Source organism: Belonocnema kinseyi, chromosome 4 (genome assembly GCF_010883055.1).
Source record: "Belonocnema kinseyi isolate 2016_QV_RU_SX_M_011 chromosome 4, B_treatae_v1, whole genome shotgun sequence".
In the NCBI taxonomy this organism is placed as follows: domain Eukaryota; kingdom Metazoa; phylum Arthropoda; class Insecta; order Hymenoptera; family Cynipidae; genus Belonocnema; species Belonocnema kinseyi.
Window position 1 is genome coordinate 41,511,879 of NC_046660.1, and position 22,284 is coordinate 41,534,162.

General features: G+C 24.4%; 1 protein-coding gene across 3 annotated transcripts in view; it reads right to left on the reverse strand.

Annotated features, from left to right (window-relative positions):
• Window positions 1-22,284, reverse strand: part of LOC117170678 (lysine-specific demethylase 7A-like) — a 55,102-nt gene that overhangs the window by 13,860 nt on the left and 18,958 nt on the right. For 2 of the 3 annotated variants that reach the window (XM_033357618.1, XM_033357616.1), the window contains exons 7-10: window positions 18,699-19,453; window positions 14,221-14,271; window positions 10,310-10,500; window positions 6,243-6,445 (exon numbers count right to left, since the gene is read on the reverse strand). In XM_033357618.1, the coding sequence (XP_033213509.1) occupies window positions 6,243-6,445; window positions 10,310-10,500; window positions 14,221-14,271; window positions 18,699-19,453 (1,200 nt within the window). The remainder of the gene's footprint in view (window positions 1-6,242; window positions 6,446-10,309; window positions 10,501-14,220; window positions 14,272-18,698; window positions 19,454-22,284) is intronic. The other variant, XM_033357617.1, reaches the window with a different exon arrangement.

The following is a 22,284-nucleotide window of genomic DNA, read 5'->3' on the forward strand; positions in this document are numbered from 1 at the left end:
AATTTAAATTCACTTCAGGTTTTTAAAAATTGAGAAAAATATGTCAATGATAATTATAATTAATTAATAACGATTTTATAATCCCTAAATAAAAGTTTTCTAATAAAAACGTACCGCAATGAGTTTTGCAGAGAATCTTTTAAGGAATAAACTAAGCCCTACGGCATTGGGATTGAATATTAAATAATAGTTGCAACTTTTACCTAAAGTAAGATAGAAAAACATTAAACCCTAAAAACTATTGTTAAATAAACAATGCAAATTGTGAAATATTTTTTTGAAAAGTTCACCTAGAGTTCTTTTCCAAAACTACTCATAATTAACAGTAAAATATTTTCCTCCATTTTATGAATCATTTTTAAAAATGTTTATTTTCTAGCTTGAAAATTCCTTAACTTCATTTTTTTTTTAAATCTGCAAAATAAAAAAAAATTATATTCCCAAGAATACGTTTAAATTTCCCTAACAATCTAGAGAGTATTGTTTAATTCTCTCAAAACCTGTCCGAATTCATTAAAAGCTTCTTTTTTACAAAATTTGAAAACATGTACATTCTTCTTAAGATATCTTAACGTTCTAAATTTTTTTTTAATTTTTCGAATTTTCCTTAAAAAATTTAAAGGCAACAAAATGTGACTTAAAGACTTTCAGATTCTTATTCGAAAATTTTGTGGAAATACTTTGAAATCATTTAGAACATTATCCTAAAGTTAATTTTTCAAAATAAAAAAACCAGTAAACATCTTTCTGGGAATGCAAAGAAAATTTTCTCATGCTTGAAAACTTTCATAATTTTAATTTAGTTTCTTTTTTCAAAATCTTCAACAATCTACAACTTAAAAAATGCAATTTTTCTCAAGTTTAAAATTAACTTTGAATTGTTTAAATACTTTTAAATATGTATAAAACATAATAGAATTATTTGTAATTTATTAATTCTAATTGAATTTTATTTTAGAATCCCTTTCGTTTAAAATTTTTCCGATTCTTCTCCAGATTTTAATTATTTTCGATTCTTTTCAAGACTACTGACTTCTAAAATAAAATCGGAATAATTTGGAATTTTCTCAAAATATTATTGCCCGTGTGATAGCAAAATTAAAACATTAAAACAATCAAAAATCGGAGATTATTTAAAACTGTCAGTAAATTACTTTTACTGTGTTATTAAATTCAATGTTTTTATTTTCCCATGCATTTGCAACGATCATGAGCCAACAGTATAGCAATGAGATCAGATAACAAAAAAAGTAATTTTGCACTTTTCCTGACCATTCCTATTTGAAAACCAAAATTCTAATCTTGTAACATTTTTCATACAGAATATTTTATAAGTAACATGAAAATTTTTTAAAATAAATTTAACGGAGTTTAAGGGAAATGAGAAGAAATAAGTAAATGAGTACCATACTATTGCTTAAAATCATTAAAATACTTGAAAATAACTTAAAATTTGTTTAATCTCTTGAAAATGCCTTGGAATCTTGAAAAATATTCAAAATTCTTTGGCATTTTTTAAAAATAATCTAAAATATTTCGAACCCTTTTGAAATCTCTTGAAACTTTACAAATACCGCGGAATATTCTCAAATACCCTACAATATTTCAAATTCTTTGAACTTTCATTAAATTATTGAAATAAATTGAAAACTCCTTAGAAACATTTCCAATTGCCTAAAATATTTCGAATTCTTTGAACTCCACTAAATTACTGAAATTAATATAGAACTCCTTGAAATCATTTTAAATTCCCTAAAATATTTTTAAATTCTTTGAAATCCCATTAAGTTACTGAAATCAATGGAAAATTCCTTAGAATTTAAAAAAATACTTCTTTAATATTTCAAATCCTTTGAAATCTTTCAAAATTTCTTGAAACTTTTCAAAACTATTGAAATCTTCTTGGCATTTTTTTAAATACTCTATAATATTTCAAATCCTTTGAAATATTTCAAAATTTCTTGGAATTTTTAAAAATATTCTAAAATATTACAAATTCTTTGGAATCTTTTGAAGTATCCTGAAATAATTAAAATTCTTAAAAAATTTTTTAAAGCTCTTAAAAAATCCTTAGAATTTAAATGAAAAACCTAAAATATTTCAAACCCTTTCAAATATTTTGGAAATCCTTGAAACTTTTTAAAATTCTTGAAAACTCTTTTGAATTTTTTTTATATAACCGAAAATATTACAAATGCCTTGAAACCGTGAAAGCTTTAACTTGTACCGTGAAAGCTTTAAAATTCTTTGAACCTCCTTCAAATTAAGAAAATCAAGTAAAACTCCTTGGGAGCTTTTGAAGTATCATAAAAATCTTTTGAAATCCATGACAGTTTTTTAAACTTTTGAAAAATTCATAAAAATTTTTAAAAAACTGAAATATTTCAAATCCTTTAAAATTTTTTGACATTCCTTGAAACTATTCAAAACCATTAAAAACTTCTTGGAATTTTTTAAAGTACCCTCAAATATTACAAATCCTTTGGAATCTTTTGAAATTAATTAAAACTTTCTTGTATTTTTTTAAAATAAACTGCAGTCTTTAAAATTCTTTAAAAAATCCTTTTAATCAATTAAAAACACTTTGAGATCTTTTGAACTATCCTGAAAAAATTTAAATTCTTTAATATTCTTTCAAATCCTTTAAGTTTTTAAAGCTCTTAAAAAATCTTTAGAATTAAAAAAGCCTAAAATATCGCAAACCCTGTAATATATTATTTTATTTCTTGAAACTTTTTAAAAATCTTGAAAACTCTTTCGACTTTTTTTTAAATAACCTAAAATATTTTCAATTCCTTGAAATCTTTTGAATTTATTGAAATCTGTAAAAACAAAACGCTTTGCAATCTTTTGAAATATGTAACGCGAAATCTCTAGAATTTTGTAAAATTACTTTAAATTATTGAAATAAATCAAAATTCTTTGGGAGCTTTTGAAGTAAAATATTTGACTATTAATAATTAAAATACTTGAAGTAAAATAAAATATTTTAAAATCTTAAAAATATTTTGAAATCCTGAATATTTTATAAAGCTCTTGAAAAATTAATAAATTAAAAAAAAAACCTAAAACATTTCAAATTCTTTTAAATCTTTCGACATTCCTTGAAACTTTTAAAACTATTGAAAACTTCTTGGAATTTTTTTAAAAACCCTAAAATATTGCAAATCCTTTGGAATCTTTTGAAATAAATTGAAACTTTTTTGTAATTTTTTTAAATACACTGCAATCTTTAAAATTCCTTTAAATTAATAAAATCAAAAACTCTTTGGAATTTTTTGAAGTATCCTGAAATAATTAAAGTTTTTAGAGCTCTTAAAAAATCCATAGAATTGAAAAAAAAACTAAAATAAAACACTTTCAAATATTTTGAAATTCCTTGAAACTTTTTAAAACGCTTAAAAACTCCTTTGGATTTTTCAAAATAATCTAATGTATTTCAAATCCCTTGAGATATTTTTAAATGATTAAAATCTTGAAAACATACCTTGCAATCTTTATGAACCGTTGAAATCTTTAAAATTCTTTAAACCCCCTTTAAATTATTGTAATCAATTAAAACTCCTTGGGAGCTTTTGAAATATCATAAAATATTTTTAAATCTTTTAAAATCTTTGACATTTTTCAAAGCTCTTGAAAAATTACTAAATTAAAAAAAGAACCTAAAACATTTCAAATCTTTTTTGTCCTTTTGACATTTCTTAAAACCTTTCGGAACCATTGAAAACTTCTTGAAATTTTTTAAAATACCCTAAAATGTTACAAATCCCTTGAAATCTTTTGAAATTAATTAAAACTTCCTTGTAATTTTTTTAAAACACACTGAAATCTTTAAAATTCTTTAAAATCCCTTTAAATTATTAAAATCAATAATAATCTCTGGGATCTTTTGAAGCATCCTGAAATAATTAAAATTCTTTAAAATCTTTTAAAATCCCTTTAAATTTTTTAGAGCTTTTAAAACATCCTTAGAATTAAAAAAAAAAAGAAAAACGAAAATAAAACAATCTCAAATATTTTGAAATCCTTGACATTTTTTAAAGCTCTTGAAAAATTCTTAAAATTAAAACAAAAATTAAAACATTTCAAATCCTTTTTTATCTTTTGACATTCCTTGAAATCTTCCAAAACCATTGAAAAACTTTTTGGAATTTTTTAAAATATCCTAAAATATTAAAAAACCTTTGGCGTCTTTTGAAATTAATTAAAATTTTCTTGTAATTTTTTTTAAATACACTGAAATCTATAAAATTCTTTAAAATCTTTTTAAATCAATTAAATTAATCAAAAACTCTTTGGAACCTTTTGAAGTATCCTAAAATAATGAAAATTCTTTCAAATCTTTTCAAATTCCTTGACATTTTTTAAAGCTCTTAAAAAATCTTTAGGATTTAAAAAAAAACCTAAAATTTTGCAAACTCCGTCATATCTTTTTAAATTCTTTGAAACTTGTTAAAACTCTTGAAAACTCCTTCGAATTTTTTTTAATACAACCTAAAATATTTCAAATCCCTTAAAATCATTTAAAATAATATAAATCTTTAAAAAATGTTTTAATATCTTTTAAAACATGTACCGCAAATTCTTTAAGAATCTGTGAAAGACCTTTAAATTATTGAAATCAATTAAAACTCCTTGTAGCTTTTGAAGTATGATAAAATATTTTTAATTCTTCAATATCTTTTGAAATCCTTGACATTTTTTAAAGTTCTTGGAACATTCTTTAAATTAAAGAAAAACCTAAAACATTTCAAATCCTTTCAAATTTGTTGACATTTCTTGAAACTTTTGAAAACTTTTGAAAATTCCTTTGGATTAAAAAAAATACTCTATAATATTTCAAATCCTCTAAAAACACTTAAATTTATTGAAACCTATTTAAAAAATCCTATAATATTTCAAATCACTTGAAATCTTTTGCAGTCCCTTTAAATTAATAAAATCAATTGAAGATTCCTTACAATCTCTTAAAATAAATCTTTCCAGTATTGTACTAATCTTTAAACATTTTGAAAATACCTTAAAATCTCGGAAAATTTTGAAATATTACAAAATCCCTCAATTATTATGAATAAATTATGATTTGAAAGGTATTAAAATAGCATTATAAAATATCGTAAAATTACATGAAATCTAATAATATTTTTTCAAATCCTAAAAAATGTATTAATATACCTCGAAGATTAATATGAATATTTTAAATCCATTACAACTTTTTAAAGCTCTTAAAAATGCATTTTAACTGTTAAAAATACCTTGAAATCTTTCAGATCCTTTGTAATACCTTCAAATTATTGAAATATATTTAAAAATCCATGAAATCTTTTCAAATCCTTAGAAACATTTTAAAGCTCTTGAAAATTATCCGAATTTTTAAAAATACCCAAAGTTATCTCAAATCCCTTTAAAATCTTTTGAAATCCTTTCAAATTATTGAAATTCCTTGAAATCATTTAAAATACCCTAAAATATTTGTAATGCTTTAAAATTTTTTGAAATCTCTTGAAACTTTTGAAGCTATTAAAAATTCATCAGAATTAAATAAATATCCTTAAATCTTAAAAATCCTTCAAAATCTTTGGAAATACTTTGAAATACTTTGAAATATGTGAAAATTTTCAAATACTACGAAATTCTTCAATTATTTAAAATAAATTCTTTGAAATTCATTAAAATATTAGAAAAAATTCGAGTAATTATATCAAATCTAATGATATTTCCTGAAATCTTGAAAAATTTATTAAAACACCTTGATGGCTTTAAGAATCCCTTAAAATCATTCATATCCTAAAATATTTTAAATATTTCGAAAACTTTTAAATCCCTTAAACTGTTGAAGCTCTTGAAAATTCCTTGGATTTTTTTAATACTCTAAAATCCATTCAAATTATTGAAATCTATTCGAAATTGCTTCGCATCTTTTAGAATTTTTTTCATTTATTAATTATCCTGATTCATAAATCAGTCCTGATTATTCTTGAGATTTACGTAAAGTGCTTATCACAGAAATTCTATGAATTTTTACATTTATTTTAAGAATTTCTTACTTTTCCCTGATTACCAGGTTTTCTCTGACCTGCGGTCGCCCTGGATAAAAAAAATGCAGATACTGCGTTTCTTTTTTGCACGGCAGATTAGTAAAAAGAGTTAATTCACTTCCTGACAATTCATGCACGATGATTCGTCTATCGTTTAGAATTTAATTGACGACTCTACAGAATTTATAATAATTAATATATTACCGGTTGCTTTGCTCTCTTGGCGGCAGCAGCTTCTAAACCTTTTTCCACCGATGTCTTTTTAGCACCTTCGCGCGCAGGGCGATTTGTTTTCGGCAAAAGAGGTCCAACTCTTGCTTTAGGATTCCATGCTTCATCTTCCTCTCTCTTACATTTAGATTTAAAAATGAATTCTTCCTCATCCGACACGTCTAATGCTGGATAAACTAAAAAATATAAATAATGCGCTCAAAACATATTACAGAGAAAACATTTTTTGAATTAAAACAAAAAAAAATCAGAAATAATCGACGGGTGAATTATTCAGCAAGATTGTATGTTATGACAAAAGGTTCCATGGATTATAGGAAATTTATTATAGAAAATCATTATATGGAAAGCAATTATGGGATAATCAGAATTGGTATAAATAATCAGAGTGGCAATTCGGCACGTTTTTAAATTCCCGGTTATTTTCACGGTTTTTCCCGGTCAAGTTTGTTAATTTTCCCGGTCTACTAAAAGTATCAGATCCATATTTTCAACCGAACGTAAACAACCCTTTAACGAACCACTTGTATTTTCAATTAACCAAGAAAAATATTCAACCAAATAGTTAAATTTTGGAAAAAATTCAACAAAAAATTAATTTTCAACCTAACTGATCAATTTTCATCTAAAATTATGAATCTTCTACTAGAATAGTACAATTTTATACCAAAAAGATTAATTTTCAACTAAAGGAATTAATCTCCAACAAAAAAAAAACAGTATTTTAAACTAAAAAAGATATTTTCACAACCAAAAATTGAGTAAATTAATTTTCTAGTCAAAAAATGTATGAACGACTAAAGAGACGAATCTTTAGCTAAATTTATGGAATAATCAATTGGAATCCTAATTACATTTTAAGTTATAAAAAATAATTTTTAACCAAAAAGGAAACAAATTATGAACAAAATAGTTCCATTTTCGGTAAAAAAATTCCCTTTCAGAATAAAAAATTATTTTTCAATCAAATAGCTCATTTTTCAACCAAGGAAAAACATTTTAAAATAAAATGTTGAATCTTCAAGCAAAAAAATTACTTTTTAACAAGAGTTTATCTTTCAACCAAGTAATTTTATTGACAACCTTTCGAAGAAAAAGACCATTTTCTACCAAAAAATTGATTTCTTAACACAAAACGTGAATTTTCAACGAAATAGTTGAATTTTCAATTTTAAAAGACAATTTTTCAGCCAAATTGTTAACTTCTTAACTAGAAAAGAGCAAATTTCAACCAAAGATGTGACAGTTAAATATTCAGTTAAGGAAATTAATTTTCAACCAAACTGATGAATTTTCAATTTAAATTATGAATCTTCAACTGAAATAGGTGAATTTTATACCAAACAACATTTTCAACCAAAAAAGACGAATTTTTCACAAAATACATCAATTTTCAAACAAATAGTTTAATTTTTGAATAAAAAATATCAATTATCAACCAAATAGTGGAATTTTCATCCAAAAAAATATAAATTTGTAATCAAACATAGAATAGTTCAATTCTCCGTTAAAAATATAATTCTCAACAAACAAACAAAAACGTATTTTCAGCAAAATAGTTAATTTTTCTACTGAAATAGTTACATTTTTAGTTTAAAAAAAATTATTATGAACAAAGTTGTTACATTTTCAAAGTGAGATGAATTTTCAATTAAGTGAATGAATCTAAAAACAAAAAAATATAATTTTTACCAAAAGAGTTTAACTTTTATCCGTAAGTAGTTGAATTTTCAACTTACTTTTTAACTTTTCTATTATAATTCAGAAAAACTCTTTAAAAAATCTCACAGAGTAAACAATCTTCAAAAGGTTTTTATCATAATGGAACATGGTAAAGATTCAATAATAAAATATGATTTAATTCGAGTAAACTGAGCCCCTTGAAATTTCGATTTTTCAAAGTTTTCTAGAAATACTTTTAAATTTTTGAAAATTCTACAAAATTAGTGAAATATGCATATACCTTAAAATCGTTTAAAATCCCTTAAAAACCCTTAAAATGTTTGAAGATCGTAAAAATCCATTTAAAAAAGTATAAATCATTTAAAACACCTTCAATGTAATTTCAATTAGATTAATCTATTAAATTTCTCATTTGAAAACCGTTCAAATCCCTAGAAATCTTTAAAATACTTGTAAATTTAATAAAATCCTTTAAATCTTGTAGAATTCTTTGAAATGCCTTAACGCAAGAATCTCTTAAAAATCAATAAACTTTAATTTATTTTTTAACGTTCTTTTAAATCACTTGAAACTTTATTATCTCCCAAAACCCTTTAGAATCTCTTAAAATCCCTTGAAATCTTTAGAGATCATAAAAATCTAGTTAAAGAACTATAAATCAGTTAAAAATCCTTCAATATAATTTAATTAGATTTATTTCATTAAAATTCTCTTTAAAAAATTCGTTATAAACTCGAAAAAACTCTTTTAAAATCCCATGAAATCTTTATAGGTTTAATAAAATCATTTAAATCTAGTGACATTCTATGAAATACCTTAAAATTAGTTTAAATCTTTGGCATCATTAAGAATCCTTTGAAATTCCATAAAATTTCACTAATTTCCCAACGTTTTCTAAAAATTCCTTACAATTTTTGGAACTTCTACAAAGTTCTTAGGAATCCTTTGCCATTTTGTGTATCTCTTACCATCCTTGGATTATTAATAAAATCCTTAAATCTTGTGAAATTCCTCGAAATACCCTAAAATTCCTTGAAATCGATGGAATCACTAAGAATCCCTTTAAATTCAATTAAATTTCATTTATATTCCAACGTTCACTAGAAATTGCTTGAAATATTTATAAATCGAACAAAATTCTTTTAAACTCCTAGACATCTTGTGAAAAATTCTCTAAAATCCCGTGAAATCTTTCGAAATTCCTTGAAAATCATGAATATATTTGTAATTCCTTTGAAAACCGATGAAATCGTAAAATTACTTTAAATATTTAGAAATCCCAAAAAATCCTTTCAAAAGTCTTAAAAACGGTTCAAGTCCTTCGATATGTGTTAAAATCCTTTGGAATCTCTAAAACATCCTGATACGTTTTGAAATATTTAAAATCTCCTGGAATTTTTATGAAATTTGACGAAATTCCTAAAAATCCCTTGATGTCTTTGAAATCGCTCGGAATTTCTTTCAATTGAATACAATTTATTTTACAAAGTTCAATAGAAATATCCTGAAATCTTTGGTAATCCTCGCCTCACAAATTTTCTAAATTACTTTAAAACTCATGAAAATATTTTTAAGTCGCTTAAAAACCGATGCATTTTTTTTAGTTAGTTAAAATAATTGGAAATCCCTTAAAATATTTTTAAAAGCCTTAAAGCAAGTGGCGAAATTGGTTGAAATCCTTTGGAATACCTTAAAACCTCCTGATACGTTTTGAAATCTTTAAAATCTCCTATAATAATGAAATTTGATGAAATTCTTTAAAAGCCCTTGACATCTTTGAAACCGCTAGGAATCTCTTCAAATTAATTTTACAAAGTTCAAGAGAAATATCCTAAAATTGTTGGTAATCTTAAAAAATTCTTTGAAAACCCTTAAAATTTTTTTTAATCTTTTGAAATCACTTAAAATCCCCGGGAACATTTAGAATTCTTCAAAATTCTCTAAACTCCTTCGAAATTTTTTGAAATTACTTTAAAATTCATGAAAATATTTTTAAATCACTTGAAAACAGATGACATTTTTTAAATTATTTTAAATAAGTGCAAATCCCTTTAAAAGCATTAAAGTCAGTAGGGAAATTGGTTGAAATCTCTTGGAAAACCTTGTACTTTCTCGATTTTTTGCATCAAATCTCTCAGTATTTTAACATTCTTAATTTCTATACTGATTTTCTATAATAATTTTTCAAAAATAGCGAAAAAATTCATTACAGGAAAATTATCCTGAACCTATATTGAATTTCTTATAATAGTTTTTCGTAACGGGAGATTTTAAGGGATTGCATGAGATTGGAGAGAGAGTTTACACCAGATTCCAGAAATAATTAACTCCTCGGAAATAATGTTTAAAAAACTTACTAAAATCATCATCTTGGTGTACTTTATCAATATTCTCAAGTAAGAGATCGTCGTCTTCATCATCAGCACGTGCTGGTTTTATTGTTTTAACTGGCTTCGATGGTTTTTCAGATGTGGTGGAATAACATTGCTCGCTGATGGACAGCATGCCTGCGATAGCTTCTCGCGTTGATGGTGAAGCCCTAACAGAACTGGACGTTTTCAATTTATAAATACTAAGACATCAATGTATACAGGGTGAATTTTAGATAAGATGAGGAGACCGACCTACAGTAGACAATCTTTAATTTAAAATACTAATTTTCGTAAAATAATTAATTTAAGGTAATTAATAATTAATAAATTATCATTGTCAATATATTAAAATTAGAATTTCAGACTTCACAGCCCGAAATTAATTCAAAACTGGGTAATTATTATCTGTCCAAAAAATTCAGATGACTCAATGTGCAGCTTCAGGGTAGTTTTAATCAAAGAAAACAATTTCCAGTCGTTTCCCAGGTTTTTTTCTCGATTCGCAAACTTTTTTCATGGTCAACATTTTTTTTCTTCAATCGAAGTTTAAAGCGAAACATTTTTTTCATTTTAAATAATAAAAACAGAGCTGTAAACTAAAGCACTTAAGTATGAACTCTTAATTTTAAAATTGAACAATTTAAATGTCAATGTTTTTTAATTCGAAAAATTCCTATTCAAATTCTCAATAATTTACAAGTAGAAAATGAAATTCATTAAAACTTTTCAATTTCATAATCTTAAATTAAATGCAGTGAAATTGCCAAATAAAAATTTTTAACTTTTATAAACTGTAGAATGATGATTCAGATTCAGTACCAAAAATATAAATCCACGTTATCATTTTCAATAAATTGAAGAATCAATCAATGAATTAACATTTTTTTAAATTATATCGTTTTCAATAATTTTAAGCTAGAAACATAAAAAATTGAACGATTATATTTTTTAAATAAACTGAACACTTATCAAATTAAAAGTTAAATTATTGTCATTTTGAATAGTTTAAAAATCCTTAAAATTCTTCAAAATTATATTTCAAAATCTTGAAACATCTACACGTTGTTCTAAATTTTTTCAAATTAACTTTTTAAAATTTTTTCCGAACTTCTAAAGATATTTTTAAATGATTCAAATTTATTCTAAAATTTTTCCTACAAATTTTTTTGTAAATCCTGCGAAATTAAAAAAATTCCCTTGAAATCTTCCACATTAATTTTTGATAATTTTGCAAATCTTTCTACATTTTTAAAAATTATTCTCAAAATTAATTTTTCAAAATAAAAAATAATTTTCAACTTTCCAACAAAATATTTTTTTTTATTGTTTTGAAGTCTTTAAAAATTCTTAACAGTTTCTACATTTTTTGTTCAAAATCTGCCTGAATCTATATTTTATTTTCAATTTTTTCTAAGAATAATGGGTGTTTGATTGTTATTTATTGATAAAAATTTAACAATTTGGCTTACAAATACACTTTTTTTAAATAGAACAATAAAAAATTTTTACGTTCAAAGTTTAGTTTTTTTGTTTAGTTAAGAATATTTTATTTATAATTACTGATTTTAAATGAACAGTCACATATTTCTAAATATTAAGTAATTGTTCTTTTAATTAATTGAAAAATCTCAAACTGAGTGGTTTAAAAATAGAATATTTTTGAACCCAAAAAGATGAATTTCAACAAAACAAAAAAGAATTTCAACCAAAAACAGTTGCATCTTCAATCAATTATTTACTTTTTAAGCGAAAAAAGACTACTTTTTTAGAAGATAGTTGAATTTTCAACAAAAAAAAAAAACATCTTTTCAACCAAGAAAGATAATTTTTCAACAAAATATAGGAACTTTCAAGCGTAAAATGAAATATTTAGTCAATAAATTAATTTTCAACGAAAAATAAAATATTGAACCAAATATTAAAAATCTCAACCAAACAGATGAATCTTTAACCAAAATACTAATTTTTAACGAAGGTGAAATGTGAAAATTTGAATCTTTAATAAAAAAGATAATGTTCAACCAAGAAAGATCATTTTTCAACAAAAAACATACATTTTTAACCGGATAGTAAAATATTCAAGTTAAAAAAGAAGAATGTTGAATCAAAAGAATTCATTTTCAAGAAAGTGGTTCAAATTTCAACCAAGCAGTTCAGTTTTCAATCAAAAGACAAATTTCTAAAAAAATATGTAGTTGAATTTTTAACAACGAAAATGATCTAACAAAAGAAATTATTTTGATAAAAAATGTGATCTGTTGAGTTTAAATGTCGAATGTTTTAGAGAACCATTGACTTTGAAACCCGAAAAGATTAATTTTTAACAAAAAAATCATTTTTAGCCAAAAAAAGATGACTTTTCAACCAAATAGTTAAATTTTCAGACCAAGAAGGCGAATTTTCAACAAAATAGTAGACCTGTGAACAAAAAATACTTTTCAACATGGAAAGATGATTTTTCAACAAAATACATGAATTTTTCACTAAATAGATGAATATATAGTTAAAAATTAATTGCCAACCGATAAAAAAAACAAATGTTCATTCTAACAGTTAAATTGATAACCAAATAGTTATATTTTCATCTAAATAGTTAAATTTTCAACAAAAAAGATGAATCAGTAAACAAAGAATGAATTTTGAACAAACTTGTTCAACTTTCAACCTAGCGCCCGAGTTTTCAATCAAAACTATATTACATAGTTGATATTTCAACCAAAAAATATTTCAATTTTAAACAAAAAGCAGTTGAATCCAACCAAATACGACGAAGTTTCAATAAAATAGATGAAATTTCATCTAAAAAAGATCTTCTACAAAAAGAAATAAATTTTCAACCAAATAGTTGACTTTTCAACAAAAAAGGTTATTTTCAACCATTAAGAAAAATTTTCAACCAAATAAATGTACTTTCAACAAAAAAAGATTTTAATTTTAAATCAAACACACTTGAGTTCTGTCAGAAAATACGAATTTACAGCCATTCGAAAAATAATATTTTATAAAATTGATATTTGATATTTCGAGCAAATAAAAAAAGATTTTAATTTTGAACAAGAAAACTAATTTTCAACCAAGAATGATAAATTTTCAACGAAATAGTTAATTTTTCAAGCCAAAAAGACGATATTTCAAGAGAACATTGGAATTTTCGATCCAAAAGATTATTTTCAACCAAACAGATGAATATAAAGTTCAAAAAATTGATAAAAAAACAAAAAAGAATTTTCAAACAAATAGTTGTTAAATTTCAACCACAGCGATGAATCTTTAACCAACAAGTTATTTGTTACTCAATTATTTCAACTTTTAAACTGTTTGAAATCGAAAAAAGTTAATTTCAATCAAAAACGATGAATTTTCAACAAAATAGTCGAGTTTTCAAACAAAACATATTAAACTTGAACTAAAAAAAATTGCATTTGCATTAAAATATTTAATTGTCAAGCCAAAAATACGATTTATTTAGAAGATAGTTGAGAAAGAGATGAATTTTTAACCAAAAATATAATAGTTCGATTCTTCAACCAAAAAGAATAAACTTTTAACTAAAAATAGCAGTTGGACTTTCTCCTTGGATTATAAAAAATCAGTTTGTAGTTAAGTAAAGAAAAGAGAAAAGGAAAAATTTGATAGAAAAAAGGGAGAAAAGGCGTAATTCTTTTAAAAAGGGGAAAGGGGAAGGAATGTGAAGTTTGAATCTTCCGACAGTATAAGCACATTTAGCATAAAATTTCGAGGGTTGTACCTAAATTTTGGTATTAGTTCTACACACATTTTTTTAAACATTGAATCGAATTCCTTAAACCCGATCTAATAGAATTTTCGATTTTGATAATTGCTCATATAGTTCAGTTAGATTAAATCTGAATGATTTTTTTTAAATTTTCACTTACCCAGTAGGTGCTGGTGCAGGTTGCTCGTAAAGAGGACTAGACGCTGAAGGACTGAAAATAATAATTATCACATTAAAATGAGATTTTCACATTCTTCTAAATTTTCTAAATTAAAATGTCCAAATAAGTTTTTTTAATAGAAAAAATTTATGTTATTTGTTATGGTATTTGTTAAAATGTTTTTGAAACATTAGTAAAAGAGAAAATTTTTGTTGTAAATGATTTTTTAATCTTGGACTTTGCTACTTTGTAAACATTAATTTTAAGATTTTAAGATTTAAAAAGTTACAAAAATGAATCAGGAAGATTTTAAAACATTTTTTTTTTCAATTTTGCAACTATTAGATTTTTTTGTAAAGAAAACTGAATTATTTCAAAAGCTATTTATATGATTTTAAATAAAATAAATTTTGAGAAGATTTCCAATTTTTTTTAACAAAATGTAGATTTTGGAAGATTGCCAAAAAATCTTTTAAGAATTTTCAAAGGTTTCAAGAGAATCAAAATAAAATTCTTAAGATTCTTGAGAAATTTTCAACTGATCTAGATTGTTGAACACTCAAGTCAAATCAAGAAAATTATTTTTTACCAAAACAAGAGAATTTATAACACTAAAAAAGAGCAATCTTAAAAAAATGGAAAAGTTGTATTTTCAGTTAAACATTAATTTAAAAAAAAATAAGATTTTCCACTAAACAGTTACATTTTCAGCCAGACATTAGCCTTCCATTAAAAAAATGAATTTGAAACAATGTAGTTTTACTCAAGCAAAGAAGAATAATTTCAAACATTTTTATTCAAAAAAGATTAAATATATCTTACGACAGATGAATTTTTATTACAAAAGAAAAGAAATAATATGGACAAATAGTTGATTTTTCACCCAAAAAAATATTTTAGTTGACTTATAAAGATCAAAATATTAATTTTTTAACAAAAAATTAGTTTCTACGTAAAAAATTGAATTTTAAATCCAAAAGACGAACTTTTTCAACCAAAAGGATACATTTTTTACAAAATAGTTGTATACTCTCACAAATAGTTGCATTTTTATCCAAGAAAGATAAAATTTGTAGTTAAACAGATAAATTTTGAGTAAAAAACAAGTTTAAAAAAATTAATATTGAGGTTTCGTCCAGAAAAGATTTCTAACGAGATTTACTAACAAAAATATTTTATCAGGTTTACCGCAAAGCTTCATTTTTCCTTGAAATAAAATATTATATAAACGGAATACAATCATTTCAAAATTAAATTTATATTCAAATTTAGTCTGCTTGACAATACTTAAAGGTTATAGAAATTCCCTGACTTCTATCAAATTTTTTTCTCTGAATCGCTGCATTTTTTGTGACCAATAAAATCGCTTGAATTTTGTTGAAATTGTTGTTGGCTAGGTTCGTTTTTCACGCACTAGGTATCTCTGGCACGGAAATTTAATTCATATTAAATTTATTTACAATTACCCCTTCCATAATAAATAGTAAAATTACTTTTTAAAGGAACAGTTCTATTTAAAATCAAATAATTGCACTTTCAAGCAAAAGAAACCAATTTTCTCACACAAAAAAGTGGAATTTTTAACAAAAAAAGATTACATTTTTACCAAAATAGACACATTTTCACTTAAATAGATTAATTTTGAAACAAAAACATTAATTTTCAATCAAGAAGATACATTTTCTACCAAAAGGTCGAATATTCAATAAAATAGATGAAATATTAACCACAAAGATAAATTCCCCACCAAGAAGATTAATTATGTGCAAAAAAATACGTATTTTTGACAAAATATATGAATTCTCAATTAAATAATGGAATTTCTAGTAAAAAATATGGATTTAAAACCAAAACAATAGTTAAGCTTTCGGTGAAAACCATTCATTTTAAGAAAAAAAAGAGAGTTTCAACAAAATAGTTACATTTTCAAAGAAAGAGATGCATTTTTTAATGAAAAAAATTTATTTTAGAATCAAATAATTTCATTTAGAATAAAATAGATGCAATTTCAAGAAAGAGACGAATTTTCAACAAAAAACTTAAATCTTGAACGAAACAGTTGAATTTTCAATCAAATAGCCGAAATAAAAAAGAAAAATGAAATCGGTAATTCTTTACCGATTTTTGATTTTTTTAAAAGAAAAATTCAGCATTAATTTTTATAAGTAAATTAATTTCACAAATAGTCTACACTTAACAATATGGATTTTTCATTAGCAAATTAAATTTTTGCAAATTGCAAATTAAATTTGTCATCCGATATTTTTGATTAATTTTATAGACAAATTATATAAACAAATGCCTAATGTGGACATTTAAAGGCAGAAATAAATTATTTTTTCTCTTAAATTTCCTCAAATTAAATCGCCAGTAATGTATAATGATGGAAAATTATCATCCGATATTTGTTATCAATTTCATTTAAAAAATAATTAATTAATATATCAAACTAATATAAAAATATAAAATAAAATAATATAAATAATACATCAAATTAATATAATATAGTAATTAATAAAAAATATGAAATGCTCATTTTTCATCATTAAACCACATTGGCAACATCATTTGAGGAAAATTAGGAGAAAAAAAGGATTATTTCTACTTCTAAATGACCAAGTTATAAATTTGATTATATATTTTGTTTATAAAATTAATAAAAATATCGGTTGATAATTTACCATCTTTAAATATCACTGGCGACTTCATTTAAGGAAAATTAGGGAAAAAATATTTCTTTCTACATTTAAATGTCCACGCTGGCCTATTTTTTATATAATTTTTTTATAAAATTAATAAAAAATATCGGATGATAATTTTCTATCACTAAACATTACTGACTATATAATTTGACGAAAATTAAGAGAAAAAAAGTTTTCTATCTGCCTTTAAATATCCACACTAGGCATTTATTTATACAATTCGCAAAAATTTACTTTGCACACGAAGAATTCATAATGTAGATTATTTGTTAAGTTTATTTGTTTATAACAATTGATTTAGCAATGTCATAATTTTTGTATTTGCTTTCAACTATCCTAGTACCTAAAGTCTGGCAATGCTGATTGTAAAAATTTTTTTTATGAAGATAAACAAAAAAAAAATCTACTTCTTCCCTCTTTGCATTAACATAAAAGTTTAAACAAAAATTAAATCTAATGCTTTCACGATGATTAATTTTGATAAAAAGAGATATTTCGGGCTCGCAAAATATCCTAGTTTTTTACACAATTAGAAACCAAAATATCTCTGTTTATCAAAACAAAAATTCAAAAATCAGGCAACATAAATCTCTTCAAAGTTTAATGCTGAATTTTTCTTTTAAAAAAATTGAAAATCGGTTGAGAATTGCCAGCTAGAAGTTATTTTAAAGCTCATTTTTTTATTTAATCCCTCTGTGTAACGGATTGACCTTAAAGCCAATAAGACGAATTTTTTAAAAATAAATTTGAATATTAAACCCTTAAAGTGCATTGTGGGTATTCAACACCCCAATCAATTTTCAAACTCTTATAAACCATACTTAATTCGAAAAAATTGAGAAAGTGTCGTCATCTAGCTTTAGTTGGAGACACTAACTGTGAGTAAAGTCGTTTAGCATACTGCGTCAAGCGTCAGTTTACTAGCAGCAGCTTCTGAAATTGGAAGTAAAAAAATAGTGGGGTATCTAACACCCAGTGTGCACTCAGTGAGTGAAAAAGTAATTTTGGAGCAAATTTTGTTGTTGAAATTTTATTGATTTTTGTTTTCTTTCTAACGTAAGTATATTATGTGAAGTGAAATAATTGATTTTTTTTTATTATTTCATAATTTTTTTTCTTTGCAGATGGCTTATAACGTACGGCAGCACGTCATGCGAGAGCAGGCTGTGGATGTGTTGAAGAAAATATAATTGTTAAAATAAAGTTATATATGTCTCTATTTTCAATTTCTTGTATTTTTATAATATTAGATGTCAAAGTTCCTCAATTTTCATAATAATAAATCGATTTAAAAGCAAAAAATCTGATTAATCATTTTATCATAAAATTCACTTTTCAACTGTGCAAATAAATATATTTTTTGAAAGCAACCATGTTGCAATTTTTTGATGAAAGTACACCATTTCAAAAATATAGTTATAAATTTTCATGTTAAAATAATTAAATTTGCGTGAGTTATGAATTTTTAAGTAAAAAAAACCCATTTTTTCAATAATTTTGTTAACAAACTTCAAATAAATAAATCGCTATAAAATCAACTCTACCTTATAAAAGATACCTTAAACTATATCGGATAATTTTATTGTGGTAAAATATTCAATAGGGGTTAAGCAATATATGATTAAATACGCTGGGGTATTGCAGACCCAAGATGCACTTTACCGTGGTAAAAAAAAAATGAACGTAGAAATAAAATCTCTCGACCACTCTTTCCCCCTCGAGCTGTTACATGATTTAAGTACAGTCCCCAATGTAAAATAAGATTGAAATACGTACGCGATATCTAGCCGTTGACCAGTTGTTCCCAAAGTATAGGCCGATGCTTTCAATAGCTCTTCGATGCCGTTCTTTGGAATATTATTGAGAACCTCGACATCATTGTTATCGAGGCGTTTGACTTTTTTCTGCGGAGTTGATTTTGCTGCTTTCCTTCTCTTTGGCGCTTCATCCACCGTCAATCCTCCATAATCACTTTCATTGCTTCCGTCATGAAAGTCATAGACCGACGTCTGTTTCCACGTAAACTCCTTAGCTGTTTCCACGGTACTATCTATTGCAAAATTACCATAAATAATATTGTCATTTGTACTTCTAACCACCTCCTTGTCGCCTAGTTTAAATCTAATCACTTTTGGACTCTGCTTTCCAGTTTTCGAGGCACGCTTCTTTTCAGTGACTGCTGGCGATGCAGCCGTATTTGTTTTTACAAATGGGAAGACTGGTGGTTTTGGTAGAGTCATTTTTATAGATGGTCGATTTACTGCTAGAGTTTCGCTCATCACAGAATCGGATTTATTCGTGTCTTTCAGTGTGGCTGTGAACGGACTGTTTTTCATTCGATCTGCGACTTCATAGTCAACAAAATCCTTATTTAACGGTTTTTTTTTCTTCCGTTTGCTCTCGCGCTCTGGCTTCGGAGGATTCAAAGATATCAGATATCGTTCAGCATTTCTAATTTCCTTGCTGATGTCTTTCAGTAACTTTTGGCTGTTTATTGTTTCCGGTATGTGACTGCGACTAACCATATTGTACTGAAATAAAAATTATCAAAAGTGTGGTAGAATGTATTTGACGGAAGTGGAAAAAGAGACTATAATTTAAGCTAAAAAGTGTGTAAAAGTGACTACTGCTTACAAAAGAAAAGGCCTGTAATGTTAATAGAAACACTTATTTACTCAAAAGTAACAATTCGATTAAATATTTAATTTATCGGATGAAAACCAAGGTCACAGTTGCTAGAATAAATTTTAGAAGTACAATCATTTCAATTTTAATGTCGCAGACTTCACAGCTTAAAATGTTTTCAAAATTGGGCAAATAGGGTGAGATGCTTTAAGAAAATAAGCGAATAAATTATTTAAAATAAAATTAATATGGTTACCATCTTGAAATCAATATGAAATATTTTCGATTCATAATCTTTCAAGTAAACATATTGCGATTTCAATAAAATAGATGAATTTTTAACCAAAAAAATCAATTTTCGATCGAGAAGATTAATTTTCTACAACAATTTTTTTTGACGAAATACATCAATTCCCAACCAAATAGTTGAATTTTGTACTAAAAAAAATCAATTTAAAACAATAATCTCTGTTAAATTTTTAGTTTAAACTACTACTGTAAAAAAGCACAAGAATTTTCAACAATATAGTTTAATTTGCAATCAAAGAAAATTTTGAACGAAAATGATGAATCTTAAACCAACAAAAACAGATTATTAATTTTCAACGAAACAGTCAAAGTTAACAGAAAATTACGACATTTAGACCGAGGGAGATTAATTATCAATAAATAGATGAATTTTTAACCAAAAAGATTAATTTTAAACGTAAAATATAAATTTTCTACAAATAAAAAACACGAATTTTCAACAAAAGAGACGAATTTTCTACAGAAAAGTGACATTTTCAACCAAAAAAGTTGATACTTCTATCAAGAAATGAATTTTCTATAAAATAGATAAATTTGTGAATAAAAACATTAATTTCCAACCAAGAATGATGAATTTTCTACCAAAAAGTCGAATTTCTAACAAAATACATGAATTTTCAACAAAATAAATGAAATTTTAATCACAAAGATAAATTCTCAACCAAGAAGATTAATTTTTTTGCAAAAACCATAAATTTTAACAAAAAATGGAAGTTATATTTTCAGTTAAAACCATTATTATTCAGATAAAAAAATAATTTTCAACGATATAGTTACAATTTCAAACAAAGAGATAAATTTTCAACGAAAACAAAAATTTTAACTAAACAGTTGCATTTGGAATCAAATAGATGCATTTTCAAGGAAAAAGGCGAATTTTCTACAGAAAAGTGACATTTTTAACCGAAAAAGTTAAAATTTCTGTCAAGAGATGAATTTCCAACAAAATAGATCAAATATTAACCAAAAAGATAAACTCTCCAACAAGAAAATTAATTTTTTGCAAAAATAAAAAAACACGAATTTTCCACCATGAAAGTAATTTTTCTACCAAAAAGTCGCATTTCTAACAAAATACATGAATTTTCAACAAAATAAATAAAATTTTAATCATAAAGATAAATTCTCAACCAAGAAGATTAATTTTTGTTGCAAAAACACGAATTTTTGAGAGAACACATGAATTCTATATCAAATAGTTGAATTTTGTAATAAAAACAATAAATTTTAACCAACAATGGAAGTTACATTTTCAAACAAAACGGTAAATTTTCAACGAAAAAAAAAATTATTTTTAACCGAACAGTTGTATTTGGAATCAAATAGTTGCACTTTCAAGGAAAAGACAAATTTTCTACAGAAAAGTGACGTTTTCAATTAAAAAAGTTGAAATTTCTATCAAAAGATGAAATTTCTATAAAATTGATATATTTTTGAACAAAAACATTCATTTCCAAGCAAGAAAACACATTCAGCACCAAAAATTCAAATTTTCAACAAAACAGATGAAATATTAACCGAAAAGATAAATTCTCCGCTAAAAAGATTAATCTTTATCAAAACAAAAAAAAACGAATTTTCCACCAAGTAGATAAATTTTATACCAAAAAGTCGAATTTCTACAAAAATACATGAATTTTTAACTAACTAAATGAAATTTAAATTACAAAGGTAAAATCTCGACCAAGATGATTGATTTTTTTTGCAAAACTCGAATTTTTGAGAAAACACATGAATTCTAAATCAAATAGTTAAATTTTGTACTAAAAACTTGAAAATTTAACTAAAAATGGAAGTTACATTTTTGGTAAAAACCATTATTTTTCAGAACAAAGGATATTTTTCAACAAAATAGTTACATTTTCAAACAAAACGGTAAATTTTCAATGAAAAAAAAAATTAATTTTTAACCAGACAGTTGCATTTGGAATCAAATAGTTGCAATTTCAAGGAAAAAAGACGAATTTTCTACAGAAAAGTGACATTTTCAACCAAAAAAGTTGATATTTCTATCAAGAGATGAATTTTCTATAAAATAGATAAATTTTCGAAAAAAAAAACATTAATTTCCAACCAAGAATGATAAATTTTCTACCAAAAAGTCGAATTTATAAGAAAATACATAAATCTTCAACAAAATAAATGAAATTTTAATCACAATGATAAATTTTCAACCAAGATGATTAATTTTTTTGCTAAAACACGAATTTTTTAGAAAACACATGAATTCTAAATCAAGTGGTTGAATTTTGTACTGTAACGATAAATTCAAGGAAAAAAGAATTTTTGTATAGAAAAGTGCAATTTTTAACCAAACATTAAAATTTTTAATCAAATGTTTGAAATTTCGAACAAAAAAAATAAAACTATAATCAAAAACTGTTGCATTTTCCATCAAGGAATTAAATTTTCAAGCCAATAACACGAA